At 40.9% G+C, this 16,235-nt stretch overlaps 1 protein-coding gene and 1 long non-coding RNA gene across 3 annotated transcripts in view; one reads left to right on the top strand and one right to left on the bottom strand.

Moving 5' to 3' along the window:
• Positions 1 to 10,548, top strand: part of lrfn1 (leucine rich repeat and fibronectin type III domain containing 1) — a 42,882-nt gene extending 32,334 nt beyond the window's left edge. For both annotated transcript variants that reach the window (XM_048982304.1, XM_048982303.1), the window contains exon 3: positions 7,364 to 10,548. In XM_048982304.1, coding sequence (XP_048838261.1) covers positions 7,364 to 8,264 — 901 coding nt within the window. In that variant the 3' untranslated portion in view covers positions 8,265 to 10,548. The remainder of the gene's footprint in view (positions 1 to 7,363) is intronic.
• Positions 10,549 to 11,817: 1,269 nt separating this feature from the next.
• LOC125711397 (uncharacterized) lies at positions 11,818 to 12,328 on the bottom strand. Its single transcript, XR_007383007.1, has 3 exons — positions 12,251 to 12,328; positions 12,089 to 12,126; positions 11,818 to 11,943 (listed from the first exon to the last, which is right to left on the bottom strand). It is a non-coding gene; the product is annotated as an uncharacterized LOC125711397 (long non-coding RNA).
• Positions 12,329 to 16,235: the final 3,907 nt, after the last annotated feature.

Genomic DNA, 16,235 nt, shown 5'->3' with positions numbered 1-16,235 from the left:
CCATGCCACCCCTGTTTAAATACATCCAACCATAAATGTCAGAATGGTATCTGGACCTAAGAGAATGGAGGTAGAGAGAGGTAAGTCAGTTTAATGAAGTTTATCTCTCAGCATGTGAGAGATTGATTAACAATGTTATTACTGAGGATCCGTTTTCCAGCTGTGGTCCACCAAGCAGCTATGTTCAAATTACACTGTGGAACTCTGTCTCTGATGCTCAACCTTCTCATCATGCCAGATGAGTAGAGTTGTAGTGTGACTATGTTCTACTATAGTGGAGAGATTGTTTAATCACTCCATAGAGTTGCTTGGAGAAACTTCTTCTAGTTCTCCACGGAGGGGCACTGATTAAAACGTGAACCATGCACAGGAAATGCCCTCCCAGCTCTGGCACATTGTGACTCCTGTGAAGGTGTTATGAATGCATTACATTCTTCTCTAATTGATCTAAGTCTTTCCTGAAAGTCCGCTTGTTGACTGCATGTCCTTCCATTGCTCTGACCTTCTCATGTATTTCAGTCTTGCACATTTCCCATGCACATTAAATATCCTAATCTTAGTGCAAATGTAACCTAGAGCTATGCTACTGCTGTAGAAAAGGAACATCCAGTTTGATATCCTTGTTGTTAATGATTTCGTCTCCTATCTCTACAGCTAAAACTGCAGCTTGTCTCTCAAGCTATGGTACAATAATGGCAGGATTTGGGGCAAGCTTAGCTATGGAAAGGAGAGGACCATCCTAGTTACACCTTACTTTTATTAGTAACCTATCTTGAATATTTATAGAGCCGCCAAGCTCAAGTGGGTCAGAAAGATTGCTTAACATTGATAAAATCTCATGTAATGTGTAGGGTTTTTCAATCCCCATCTTCTGACAAATTGCAGCCTAGCCCCAAAATTCTCAGTTTATGTTGGAAAGTTAACAATAGAACCGTTGTCCTGTATTCCTCTCTATTATCTGTTGGGAGTTCATTCATATCCCCTACGTTGTTGATGGCAGCTGAAAGTTGGGGTGTGCTAGCATCTATCAAGTACTATGGGGGTAAGTGATGTCTTCCTTCACTTAGGTTAAGGATAACATCATTGGAAACATTAAATTTCCTCTTGACAAACTCTTTGGCAGCGATTTGTTTAATAAATTCTCTCATGACGTGCAATCTGTTCCCATCATTACCCCATACCACAAAGCAACATGTGTTTTTCGCAGCTTTCGCTGCTCTGGGCTCCTTCCTGAAATGTGGAAATAATTTGAGGAAGATATAATAAATGTCATACCTGGTAAGGAGGACACCTTTCAAAAACACACGGAGCTGCTGGATACTATCATCAAGCTCCCCTTATTTGGCTAATTGATTTGGTTTGATGACATGGTGGTTATCACCAGTGCCTCATGCCTCTGGACCTGCCGTTCGAGTATATGCCCCAGTGCTGTGTGTTTGGGATTTGCATGTTCTCCCATTGTCATCATGGGGTTTCTTCTGGGTTCTCTGGATTCTCCCCACAGTCTAAAGAAATGCAAAGGTGAATTGGAGTCGCCAAGTTGTCTATAGGTGGGAGCGCCTTGTGAGGGGCTGGCTCCCCATCCTGGGTTATTCCCTGCCTTATGCCCGTAGCTTCTGGGTCAAGCAAGTACATAAAATACATGGATGGGTTTAGTTTGAGGAGTGGAGCCAATTCTGCATGATCGTTCTTAAATTTATTTCGCGTCCATGATCCGTGATACTTTACCACTGGGTGCTTCTTAATTAGATGAATTAGTTGAGCAAGACAATTGCTTGCCTTTTCGTTAGTGTGCTAATTATGTGGACTACGTAAATGACCCATGTGATCCATGCTAAAGATGCTCTTTCTCCATCTTCTCCAGAAGGTACGGTTCTTTACCAGAGGTACTTTATCTGTTATCGTCCTTATTTTTGGTGGAAGATTATCACCCACAGGGCACTTTGTTCCCATTGACATATACTACTTTTTCACAACAAAGGCAGAAGATTTCTGTGGCTGTCAATGATGAATAAGATCCTCTTTTGTGTGAATCCTACTTTGACTGGGATGAAGATGGCCATTTTCTCATTTTGATATGAGAAAGATGTGAGATGTACTTAGCACAGGATATATATAGCAACCGGTAACATATTAGGGGGGGCACAAGCACAGTAACTTAGTAACTCTGTTATTACTCAAGTACAAATCATGATCAAATATAGTAACTGTGTGACATACATGAACCATTATTATTGATTAATGATGAATGAACATGGAATCAGTACTTAACTAACATTTAGTTTCTGGGTAATCAATGCATTAAATAAGAATGTAGTATTACGTTATTTGTGCCCCCTCAAAGTGTTGCCTAGCAACTAATGAAGGCTTTTGGGCAACAGAAATCTTTATTACCTACTCAAGGGCTAACCACTATGTCGAGGGATTGTAAGTTCCTGTATACACGTCCCACTTTCTCTTCTGAAAAGAAGCAGAATATCGACTTTGAATCTGGTGACTATGGAGGAGAATCATACAGCACCTGGCACAGTGATCTCTACCCTGTTATCAGAGGAGTTTATATTCCATGAATACGGGAAAGGCTTGACTTGCCTGTTCTTCAAATGACTTCACACTGATTCTCTCCAGTCTACCGTGTTTGACGCTCCTGCACACGTGTTAAGCATTCAAAAAGAGTTGTTGCCTGCTATATTGAGTACCTCACCATGGGGCCTAATCCTCTGTGCAGCTGGCTGAGGTGACAAGAGAAGAAGAGAATTATCTTATTTCCTGCTTTGCTGTCTTGGAAGTGTGATGTCTCTCACACTATGATGATGGATTAGCATGATGCACTATGCTCGTCACTGTAAAATTCTAAACACTGAGTTTCTGCAGTGTAGCTCAGTGGAAGACAGCAGTTCTCCCATGAAATCTTTTCCACTATCCAGAGGATTCCTTTTAAATCTACCATATATTTGAAGCCAAACATGGTGTACTGGGGGTCAAGTCAACAGACATATGAGTACTTCAAAAACTGGGGTGACTTCAAGACAGGTTTAACAATGGCTAAGCTAACAGACTTTGACAAACATCACAATTCGTCAACCAACATGAAGATCATCTTCTTTGTCCAAGTCTTTTACACATCATTGTATATACAGCGCCTCGCAGAAGAATTTCTACGCCCCCAGAAAGACCTAGATCCAGTCTGGCATGAAGAATGGGCAAAAGGAGGTTCTTCAAGATAATAATATGATGAATTAAAAAGTCTATGTGAGTGACAGACTATGTGCTGTTGTGAAATACTGACAGAAAGAATATGTGTGTGTATATCATTTGTAATTCATGCAAAATCTGCTCATTCTAATGCAGGCTTTTTTCTGGCACAGTGTATACACACACACACACACACACACACACACACTAGCATCCAATTTATTAGAAACACCTGTAACCCTGCTTGTACCAGTAAAATGCTCTCTGGATAGAACAATTTTGAGATTAAGTATTTCAGAAACTGCTGATCTCCAAGGATTTTCTGGGATTTTGCACAGCAGTCACTAAAGTTTACAGAGAATGGTGTGAAAAACAAAAAAAAAATCATCTAGGGAGAGGAGGTCTGTGGGCGGAAATGCCTTGTTGACGAGGGAGATCAGAAGAGAATGGTCAAACTGATTCGAGCTGACAGGAAGGCTGCGGTAAACTCAAAAACCAACCATTTGCAATGGTGGTGAGCAGAGAAGCATCCGAGGAAGCATCACACACTGAAGCCGAGGTAGATGGGCCACAACAGTAGAAGATTACATCAGGTTCCTCTCCTGTCAGCTAAGAGCAGGTAACTGGAGCCTCGGTGGGTACAGGCTCACTACTGGACATCTGAAGATTGGGAAAAATGTCGCCTGGCGTGTTACAACATGCAGAGAGAGTCAGAATTCACTGTAAACGCCATGAATCCATGGGCCCAACCTGCATTGTTTCAACAGTTGAAACTGATGGTGGTGGTGTAATTATGTGGGGAATGCTGTCTTGGCACACTTTGGGCCCCCAGTACTATCCGAGCATCACTTAAATGCCACAGCCTATATGAGTATTGTTGCTGAACCTGTGAATCGCAATATTGACAAACTTTACCCATTTTGTAATGGCTTCTTCAGCACATATATCAGGGCTGCTTGTGCTTCAGTGGGCTAAGCCTCTGTGCCTGTGATCGAAAGGTCACCAGATTGAGTCCGGCCTCCCCACGTCTGTAGCTCCTTGAGCAAGACCCTTAACCCCCCCCAGCTCCCTGGGTGACACAACAGGTGACTGCCTTTCGCGGCCAGCTTGCGCTCACCTACAGAGGGCAAGTGGGGGGGGGGGCGTAAAGAGAATTTTCCCACAGGGATCAATAAAAAAAGTGTCGTATTATGATATTTCAAAGTGGGGCCATGAACATGGCATTGGATTGGATGTGCTTCACCGGTCAGCCCCATATGAGAGGTGCTTGAGACTTTCTGATATTGACTCTCTTAAATGTTCAGGTGTATCTAACTCTAACCCTAACTTTTGAAAGAAAATAGTAATAAAGGCCATAAAATATTTGCTCGTTTAAGTGTTAATTTTCCCCACATGACTCCAACACAATTGATGCTATTAGACAAACGCCAAACATACGTTGCAGTGTATTCTTCTAATTAATAGGGTCAATAATTGAATCTTTTTAAATAAACATTTATAGATATTCATTTTTTGATAGAGAATAGGCGGGAGAAGCACGTTGTTTCCTTTTCTCTTTGAAATTAAAGTCACTTTTCTGTGATGCCCAATTTGACCCTTCATCCAAGATAGTCATACAAACAAGAAACAAAATTTATCACCCTCAAATATTTATAATTTTTTCCTCATTAATGCTTTCACTAGACACGAATGTCTTCTTCATGAAGTTATGCACAGCCATCAAAGTCTTCCATAACATACTTCTTAGTTGTTTTCCTCAACAAAGCCATTTTTACAGTAAGTTTAGCTTCTGTTTGGTATATTTTGATGTGACTTTCATGCTGATGAAATCTTACATCAAATTTACAATAATAAAAACAACCAGGTCATTTTTCATTGTTATCCAAAATCTCACTAGGGCAAAATGTGTAAGAGAAATATGGGGTTAATATGTAACTACAGACGCTCCTCTACTTACGAACTTTCAAACATATGAACGAAGAGGACTGTAAGTCCAAATTGTGTTCATTGGGCTCCCATTTCCTGACCGCAACATTAATTTTTTTTTTCTGTGCGCCAACTCCGAGTAGTACGACTTCTGGCTGCTACCCCCGCTGTGCAGCAGCGTAACGTGCGTACTCCCAGCATCCTAGTTCTTTGTACTTGCGTATACCCTTAAAATGATGTTGAATAACGACTTACGGACATTTCAAGTTACGAACGGTCGTTCGGAACGTATCTCAGTCACAAGTAGAGGAGCGTGTGTAAAAGCAAACAATCTGTAAATGTTCATGACATACCAATCCCTAGCACTACCGAAACAAAGGTGTATTGTATTCAAGATTGGTATTAATAGTAATGTATTAATGGTACTGTGTCAATGGTACTGTATTAATGGTATTAGTATACCATGGTATTAATGGTATTGTGTTAATGGCACTGTACTAATGGTGACTGAGTGTTTAGCCATTTCCTCACACCTCCAGGTTTGGGGGCTTGAGTCTGCGTCTCTGCTCTGTGCATATTTTCCCTGTTTCCTCTCACACTGAGGAAACTGGCATCTATACCCCTGGTAAGGTACAGACGCCAGTTGGGAACATTTTTCTTAATCGGGGTAAAGGCTTCCCTTTGGTAATTTCTAGTACATGGTGTGATTGCTGCTGGCGGATGTGTTGGCTCTCACATCTCCGATGCGGCTACCTTCCTGGATTTTTTCACGCGCGCCAGTATCTAGAGTTTACAGGAAATCATGCAGTAAACAAAAACATCAATTCGGTGCCAGGTCTGTGGGCAGAAACACCTTGTTTATGGGAGTGGTCAGTGGAGAGTGGCCAGACGTGATATAATTAACAGGAAGGTCACAAATTAAAGAAATAACTCAGTACTGGTGTGCAGGAAGGCTTATCTGAATGCTCAGTTTGTCTACCCTTAAAGGAATTTTGAAGGATAAGTGGGTTCTGCCCGCTACTAACTGCTGTACCTAATGAAATGGCCAAAATGTAAATTGTCCGCAGTCTGTGAGTGTGAGCCATGACCTAGCTTCCCATTATATCTCTATACTTTGATTTTACAGCCCTCAAGCCGGTCTATACAAAGTAAATGGGTCTCAACCAGAGATCTAAGTATTACTTTACATTAAAAATCTTCTCCGAATGTGCGCAGTTCCTAAAAGCAGAATCTTTTGTGGCTCCTTCGCACAAGGCTTCCTGGGGAGAAGCTCCCGGTCACTGGTTCCCTTACTTAGGGTTCCCAGTGTTCTAATGACAACTGGCACTATTTTTTGTTTTTTTGTGGCCCACATTCAATTTACTTCTATTGCCAGAACTCTGTATTTGCTCATCTTCTCTGTTTCCTTTGTTAGAAGATTAGTGTCGTCTGGCATTGCGACGTCGATTAGGAGGCATGTTTCCGCCTGCTTGTCGTCGACCACTATGTCAGGCCGGTTTCCCTAATACGGCTCTGTGGGCGTTAATGGCCATGTCCCACGTAACTGTGATCGAGGCACCGATGCCTGTGACTGCATGTGGGCCGTGGTCAAGCCGGCGCTCCAGCACTTCATGGCTGAGTTCCTTGCACATCACCCAATGTAGATAGCTCACTATTTTGTTGTGCCTATAAAGGTATTCAGTAGGTGTTTATTATTATTTTATTTATTATTATCTCTTTCCTCCAATAGCTCCAGAACCTTACCCTAACCCTTACTGTACCCTGTTTTGCTGTGTCCTTTTCCCTGTCCTTTTGAATATGTGATGCCATTAATTTCGATGCTGCACTTATATTTTGTTCCATAAAGAGGATAAATACTAAACTGTAAAATCCGCACTTGCTTATTGATTTAGTTTTTCTTCAAGTAAAGTCCTACTTTTCTGTTCGAGGAGTATGAACTTGCAAATATTTTATTTACAGTAGGACATTTCCCCAGGCACCAATACGTTTTCTTGCTTTGCACAAAAGTTAAGATTTTCACTAACCTTTGCTTACCATCACTTACCAGCCGCAAAGAGGCAGATTACATACTAATGGCTGGACGTGCATTATTTCTCTTTCTTTGCTCTTGCACTTGATTTTAAATAAAAGATAGACAAAAGCGTTAGAAACGCAACAGAATTTTTTATTGAATACTGACTGAATGAAATGAAGTATTGACCCTTCTCTTTTAATTGTCCACTGTTGCTTTTTTTCACTACAGGATGATCCCCTCAACAAGCAAGACTTTCCTGGTGAATGACCTTGCAGCTGGCCGGGAGTATGATCTGTGTGTGCTGGCAGTCTACGATGACGGCATCACTTCCCTGACGGCAACCCAGGTAGTGGGCTGTGTTCAGTTTAGCACTGCCAGTGAAAACAGCCAGTGCAAATTCATCCATAGCCAGTTTTTGGGTGGCACCATGATCATTATAATCGGAGGTATCATAGTTGCTTCTGTGTTGGTCTTCATCATCATCCTCATGATCCGCTACAAGGCGTACAGCAACCCGAATGACGGCAAATCCAAGGTCAGCAGTATGCAGTCACAAACCAACGGTAATCGGGGTGACATGCAACGTTCCACCTCCAAACAATATACTGAAGATGACTACCATGCCGGACAAGTGGCAAAGGTGGTTAAAGAGTGCAAAGCACTGGTGTTAAAGGTAGATGCTGATAATCAGGAGGTGCCACTGGCCACCACTGCAATTTTAGAGGTGGAGTTACCACTTCCAGGACCAGCAGACCCTGACAGGGCCAACCGAAGAATGAGCTTAGATGCCCAACGCTCAGGTCTTGCTGAGAATAACCACATGGACAGCAGTCTAGCGGGTTCCACCTTGTCTCTTTGTCTCATTGGACCAAGTGCAGGCAACAAGGAAGTCTCCAAGCTAAAGGACAAGAAAAGTGCCCTGGCCAGCCTGTTGCCCAGCGAGCTGGCACGAACTAGGCACCGGTTCTCCTTCGATGGGGATTATTCCTTGTTTCAGAGCCACAGTTATCCCCGGGCACGGACAAGGAGACACATGTCCTCCAGTCAGATCAACGTAGACTCTTCACCCTTAAACAACCGCAGGGTAACTTTCAGCAGCACAGAGTGGATGCTGGAGAGTACTGTTTGAAGGCCTTTGCCTGCCTTCCTCACTCCCCATCCTGGGTACCAGGGGAAAACTGTGCCCATCCATTCTGCAGCTGTGCCTTATTGACAAATGTACTAATGGAGGATGCTGCTAAGTCTGGTCATAATTTGTTTCACTTTGACATGTGTTTTTTTTCCACTTTTTGTGCTTTCTATCTGATGCCAGGACTGGCAAACGGAGATAACTTTTTATGGAAAAAAAATAATTAAGAGACAGAACTAAGAACACACGGATGTGGATGTTCAGAATGTCAGCAATTTCTCTTGGAATTATTTTAAAGCTTTTGCACAGAAGACACGAGATATAAGGACAAGAATCACAAAACGTCTTTATAAGAGCGTATATTACAAATGTCTATACACATGCAAGATTCATAACAGCATAGAGAAGGTGAATCTGCGGACCCTGCCTTGCTCATATGACTATATGATATTGATAGGTATTGTTTCTGATGTGACTGTAAGATATTGATAGGCATTGTATCTGGCTGGTCTAGATAAAAACAGCTAATTACAAAATATATGAATATATCAAATATCTGTCTGTGTTATAAATATAGAAGTCATATGTTACATGTCGTTTTACAAAAAAATTTGATTGTTAACCACAAGTTTTTACATTACAAGCCTGTGCCATCACAATCCTTTATTCAGCATATCGAAGTTCCAGATTCACGTATCCCTTAATAAAGAGTATTAAAAGTTTGTGTCAGTTAATTGTTCCATGTGTTACTTTTTGTTTTTTCCTTACGTAAAATTTTTAAATCAACTGCTAATATGCATTGGAGGTATGAAAGGTAATGAAGGGCCTTTAAAATAATTACGAAATTCACTGTTGAGAAACATATTATATAGTAATTACATTGCTACATTTATTTATAGTATATATTTTTTGTTAGGAACATTTGAAAATTTTAACATATAGAATATATGAAATATATATGGAGTAAACAAAGGAAAAGCTGTATAATAATATGCATTAGGGAGCCACATTGTCTGAGTGCGTAGCAATATGATGTCACACCTAATGCGTTAGGTGTTTGACTCCTGGCCCCAGCCATGTATGTCTGCAGTTTGCATGTTCTCTCAATGTTCATGAGGCTTTCGTCTGGTTACTCAGATTACCCCCTGCCGACAAGCACTTAGGTAAATTGGCACCTCTAAATTACGCGCAGCGTGTGTTTGTGTGAGTAGACGTGTGCCCTGAGATGGACTGTCTCCTCACCTAGCATTCCTTTGTCCCCTGCTTCATGCCCTGTGCATTCTGGGAGAGACTCCAGGCTCCCCATCACTCTGTACTGGGCAAACTGTTATAGAAGCTTGAAGCATAATACAATTTCATAAGATCATATATTAACTATAATATTGTAGATTACTTGGAAACAAATAACCTCACCCTTATAGTGCGCATTCCTATAACGCCAAAGAATTATTCCTCTCTGGTACTGTGGAACAGTATTTCCCAACCTGGAACCAATGGGAGCTGGGAGGGAGCAAAAATGTGGACTGTCTGGGAGGGAGCAAAAATGTGGAATGTCTGGCAGGGAGCAGGGAGAGAGCAAAAATGTGAACTGTCTCGCAGGGAGCTCGGAGAGAGCAAAAGTGTGGTCAGTCTGGGGGTCCCCGAGGACCAGATTGGGAAACAGTGCTGTAGAAGAGTACCACAGTGACTTAGAGTTTGCATGTTCTCACAGTTGTTATGTGGGTTTCCTCCCACCGTTGAAAAAATGCAGTTGGGCAAATTGGTCAAACCGAAATAGACAAATGAATATGTGCTCTGCAATGAACTAGTATTATCTCCAGGGTGACATCCTAAGTTCCAGGCTCACTGTAATTCTGTACTTTGATGAACGGTTATGGGAAGGGTAATGGGATCACTGGTCATGAACTCTTTTTGATATCAGGTGTTTATGATGTTATATGTTGAGTCAGGTGTTTTATTAATAAAATCGTATCTGTACATGTGCTGTGAGCTGACTGGCTAAGGGTAACCCTTGTCTTTATCGGGCAGTGGGTCTAAAGCCTCCTCAAACACTTGCACAAAACTTTTTGTATTTTCAATATGCATGTTTTCCATTTCCAGATAACATATTTCATAAGGATCTCTTTGATTCCCGTTGTGTACTACTTTAACACAAAAATCACAAATGTTTTAAAGCGTTCTGGAGAGGAGATGTTTGTTTTTAGCAATCAATCATCTAATGGTTGGTTTTTAATTTTATAATTATTTTTTTGTTTGTTTTTTTTGTTATTATTTATTTGTACTCCAGCAAAACGTACTGTGTTAACCTGTTTTGGATATTCACACAGTGAATGTGTTTTTGTTTCTAAAAATATTTGCAAAGCATAATTTAAGTCTCAACTAATTGTGATTTAAGTATTTCCATTCCAAATAAAATCACTGTATGAAACAAAAATATATATATATTTTTTGATCAAAAATATATCTTAGGACTACTCGAAGTGTAATATGCCTGACAATTTCCTCATAAAATATCGACCAGAATTACAATGTGTATAATCATTTCAGAATTGTTTCCCCACAGTCCTGTGCTGGATAAACAGCTGATTTTTTTTCAGTGTAGATAATGGAATCAGCAACTTAAGGAATGTATGTAAAAACTGTGAACAACAACAGAAATAACACAGTAATATCTACTTGGCAATATTAGTTTTTAAATTAACATATAAGAATAATGTTTCATTTTCTGAAAGTGTTTTTTTGTCTGTGGAAAATTGTCTGCACATCCTGAAAAAAATTAAAACTGCACTTAGTGGTGATACACAAATACACAGGACAAGAATGCTGTATACATGTAATCAATACTGTTGCTAATGTTTTTTCCTGACGACGAGCTGGACGGGCCTTTCAGACCCTATGTCTGCTGTATTCTTTGATGTTTTGGATGCTGTTACTTTATCAATTCCTCTTTTATACAAGTTCTCTGATGTTTATGTGCATTTCTTAAAATAATCCATCAATTCCTCCATATACTCATCTTCTAATCACTTATTCTGGTCAAGGTTGGGTGGCCTTCAAAAACAGTACGGAGGTAATTTGTTGATATGAACAATACATGTGCTGCATTTTATAAAATGTTTCTGTGTTTCCTTAATGTCTTTGAGGTGAGCTGAATTTTTCAAAACAGCTATGATCCAAGTCACATGAAGTCAGACTATTGTCAGGGTCAGCTCCTGTTCCACTCCGTGTCCCTTCCCCGTTTGGCCAGCAGGCGGTGCTGGTCATCCCGTCTCTCCTGTTGTCCGTTTTTGTGTCTTCCCCTGCTCCCTGTCAGCCGCATGGCTCAATGCATTGAACATGTGGCTGCCTGTGATCCCTCTGTCTTATATTCGAATCCTGCCTCCTCTGTTTTTGTAGATTTTGGTTAAATTCTTTGTGCTTCTACCTGTCTGTTATTCCCAGTGTTAGTTTCTGTTTCCCTGTTTCTTTGGTTTGTTCTTAGTTTCCCTGTTCAGTTCCCTGAGTTGATTAGGTTTTTGACCCCTCATGGTCCTTTTGGTTTTTTTGTAATGTTCTTAGTGTTTTCTGTTTTGTTTAATAAGTCCCCATTTGTCCTGTGAGCCGCCAGTGGGTCGTCCATTTCTGTTCCAACCTGCACTATGCCTCGGCCCCGCTCCAAACCCGCCGGGATCCTTAACAACTATAAAACATTAAGAAAATCCAAGATGTTTAAGGAAACACAAAAAAAACATTGTCAATTCACAAGAAAGGAAAAAATAATTGTGTTTTACTAACATTTTTGCGTTTTCTCAGTGTTTTGTATTTTCCTAATTTTGTGTTTTTACCTTTTTGCATTTTGCACTTCAGGGCCACCGTAGCAAGGCTGAAAATAGAGAGCTGCAGTGACAAATCAGCACAAGATATGTGAGGCACATATATTACTCACAGGCTTGGATTTATAGCGGTGGTCACAGAAGCAGGCACACAGTAAATATTTGCACTATTACCTGGATTCTCCTGGAGGCATGTGTTGTCAATAAATTCACCCAACTAAGGGACTGGGTAAATGTAGTTTTTAAGCTGTTAAATCCCAATCCCGATAAGGTCTTCTGTACTGTTGAATGAAGGAAGGATTTGAAAGGCTCTCCACTCCACTGTCAGGAGGAGATCCCATCAATTGCTGGAGGTGACAAACATCAAGGTCATCAAAGACAGCAGCAGTGCGAAAGCATTAAAATCTCCTACTGCCCTTACAAAGGAGCTAAATATATGTATTGGTTATGAACTGCACGGAACACTATGTCCATTTTTTTTCTGTCTAAATCTAAATATGTCTCCGTAAGAAAAATAAATTTAAGTATTTGGTATATAGCAAAAAAAAAATCTAGATGTGTATATACAGGTAGTAGTGCCTGTATAATTTCATTTACAATTTAATTAGACAGGACTGACTTGTTCAAATGGATTTTTATAAGGTGTACTTGGTGGTTATATTCAGTACATGCATAGTGTTTTTGGGGCAGTGTAGAGGCTCTGTGGTTATAATAAAACCTCATACTTCCAAGGTTAGGTATTTAACTTCTGCTCTCAGCTCCATAAGTATGGATTTTACATGCTCTCCTTGCGTTCATGTCGGTTTCCTCTGGCAGTCTAAAAATATGCAATTATGCATAATATGCAAATTAAACTACAAAGTCAATCATTAAACATTGGCCAGTGGTGTTCTGGAAGCAAGTACACAACTCTATGGGTTTAAAATATATTTGTTATGGATAATCCATGACTTGCAGAGAAATCCAATAAAAGTTCCTCCATTGGATGTAGATCCCCAAGGTCATCATTCCCAATCAGGTCCTGTCAGTCTTCCAGGCCCTAAGAGCACCGCACTCACTTTCTTTATGAAGACTGGGTACTTTAATCTGCTGCTTGGTGCATTCACACAAACAACAGTGAGATATTTCCTCCAACAACTCATATTTGCACAGAAGCAACCCTCTTGTCCACCAGAAAACTGGAGAACTGGACCGCCATCGGCCTGGAATTTATGAATATCCACACACCTATCTATGGTCCGTCACCATGTGTCAGGGTCTGCACCCGTCTGTCCTAGCCTTCCGTGTCTATTCCCCTTTTGGCCAGAAGGTGTCGCTGGCCATTCTGTTCTCCCTGTGCCCAAGCCCTGAGTGTGTTTCCCTAGCTCCCTGGATTGCTGCATGGTGCAACTGGCCGAGCATACGACTACTAACCTGTCAGTTGTGTGTTTAAATCCGGCTGTAGATTTTGATCCCTAGTGTTTCCTTTGTATAAGTTTGTTTTGGTTCCTGAGTTTTGTTGGTTTGCATTCTGTTTTGGTTTTTGCTTCCTGCCCTTGGTTGTGTTTTACGAGTCTTTGTTATTTCCCTAGTGTTGGATTCTGTTTCTTAGTTTCTGAGTTCCATGATTTAGTTTATTAAATTCACCTGTGTGCTGTTTCCCTGAGTCTCTTGATCGTTCTCACCTGTCCCGTGTTTCCTTGTTAACCCTCTGTATTTAAGTACCAGATCCTGCTCTGTTCTCTGTTGGGATCATTGACTGTGTTTTCATGATTCTGAGATGTTGCTTATTTGGTTTTGCTATGTTTGCTTCCCTGCCCGTTTCCTATATTACCGGTTTTCCATTCGTAGATCATCTTTTGTTCTGTTAATTGTATCCTTCCCCTGTTTAGTTTGGACCCCTTGCGGTCATTTTGTTTGTAGTATTCCTAGCATCCTCAGTATCTGTAAATCCCTGTTGTTCTCTGGAGCCGCAAGTGGATCATTACCTCCTTTTTTCCTTCCTGCCCCATGCCCTGAGTCTGTGACACCATGAGCATGACAGACAGACTCCACCCCACAATGAAGAAGTTCGGTTCTAGGGCCCACACAATGCAAACAAACCTTCAAACTTAAAACTAAAAAAAGAAACCCATTACACTGCTATTACCAACCAAAAAAATTTTTTAAATGAAAAAATAAATCAAAATAACAGGGCGCTCACCCCCTCTACAGGTTTCACAAAATTATGAGTAATCAGCTGTCACAATAAAAAGAACATAGCTGCCTTCATGTCCTGTGAACAGAATGTGCTTTGTAGATGTTTAAACCTGCTAGGGGGAGAGGGAACAAGTAGCATTGATGTATTGCTTATTAGTACTGAGACTTTAAAATATGTTTTTGGACTGATGTAATGCTAATTAGTACTGAGACCTTTCGTGGTTATGATGGTTCTGGTCAGACGAATAGTAGAGTCAGAAATCATAGCATGGATGGACCAACAAAAAATCGGGGGGGCCAGCCAGATAACAAGTGGCTTGCCAACAGAATCATGCTGTCTGAAATACACATTTATTATCACCAGTTCATAAGTGACCCATTACTAAGGCCAAATGATCAAAGAGAAAGAAAAATCTGTTTGCCTCTCAACTGCATTTTTCCTCTGATTGATGTAACCATGCACACACATACAGTACCTGTCAGACACAATCATTTTATCATACTATAGAGCTAAATGGGTGGGCCCAGGATCACCGGAGCTGCCATGGTTGGACTGAACATAACGATCACAGTTAGGATCATATGTGGCGTAGTTAAAGACAAAGCAAAAACACAGATTTCAGGAAATAAAGGCAAACATGTATGTGTTAACATAAGAACATAAGAAATTTACAGACGAGAGGAGGCCATTCGGCCCATCAAGCTCATTTGGGGAGAACTTAACTAATAGCTCAGAGTTGTTAAAATCTAGCTAATCTTAGCTTTAAAGGAACCCAGCGTTTTAGCTTGGGCTACACTAACAGGAAGACTATTCCAAACTCTAACTATCTAACTAGCAATGTCCTTCTTAAGGTATGGTGACCAAACCTGCACGCAATATTCTAGGTGGGGTCTTACCAAGGAATTGTATAATCATACCATCATACATCATTATGTATTGGTGTCCATATCATTAATGTAAATTAGGAAAAATAGTGGTCCTGAAATTGAACCCTGCGGTACTCCACTATGAACGCAGGCCCACTGTGACATTGTGCCTCTAATAACTACCCATTACTTAATGTCTGTTAACCAGTTTTCGATCCAAGCTGCTACAGTTCCTAAAATCCCTGTAGCCTTGAGCTTAAGCAAGAGCCGTTTGTGGGGGACAACAAAGGCCTTCTGGAAGTCTAAGTAGATCACATCGTAGGCCTTTTTATGATCAAAAACAATTGAACAATTGTGTTATTTTTATTAACATGAGAACATTCAGTATCCTGCGTCCTACGGCATAACAGCATGGTTCACCAATTAATCCTCTGCAGACCTGAAAGCCGTTCAGTGAGTTAGAAAGGCAGCCTAACAGATCATTGGCCTACAGCTGCCAGACAGTTAGGCTAATTGGCACCTCTAAGTTGCCTGTTGTGTATCCCAGCCTTGTGCCCTATGCTGTCCCTGACCCAGCTAAGTGGTTAGAAGATGAATGGAGTTACACTTACGCTACATTTTTACCGCTTCATTACACTTCCAAAATTAAGTCAAGGTAGCACAGGTTAAGTAGCTAGTGATCAGAAGCTAAGAAAGAAGTAGGAGCACCAGTCACGAGAATGCTATCCCAAGAGAAGACTTGGAGAAGCCACAAAAAAACCTAAATGAATTCAAATCCTTTTAATAGCGAATACCAAAACTCAACAAGGTAAGTACACTCCGACCGGTTCCTTCTGTCATTACAAAAGGATCCAAGGGTACTCCCAACTTCCAGGTTAAACAATAATAATAATCTGGCTCATAATCATCTTAAACGCTTAAAAGGTTTTAATGACTGGACACTGTCTGTGAGAGCCAGGCATCTCAAATCCCTGCCTAATAAGCAGTTAATGGTCAGTGGGTGTTTTCCTTAGAAGGAGTGCAGGATTGGAATTTTCCAGAAGGCTATAACTCATTTTGGCTCCCAGGTGCCCTCTGTTGGTCATCTTTGCACCTTACCTCAGACTTAACAGTA

Source organism: Brienomyrus brachyistius, chromosome 17 (genome assembly GCF_023856365.1).
Source record: "Brienomyrus brachyistius isolate T26 chromosome 17, BBRACH_0.4, whole genome shotgun sequence".
NCBI lineage: Eukaryota > Metazoa > Chordata > Actinopteri > Osteoglossiformes > Mormyridae > Brienomyrus > Brienomyrus brachyistius.
This window is presented reverse-complemented; position numbering and strand designations above follow the sequence as displayed.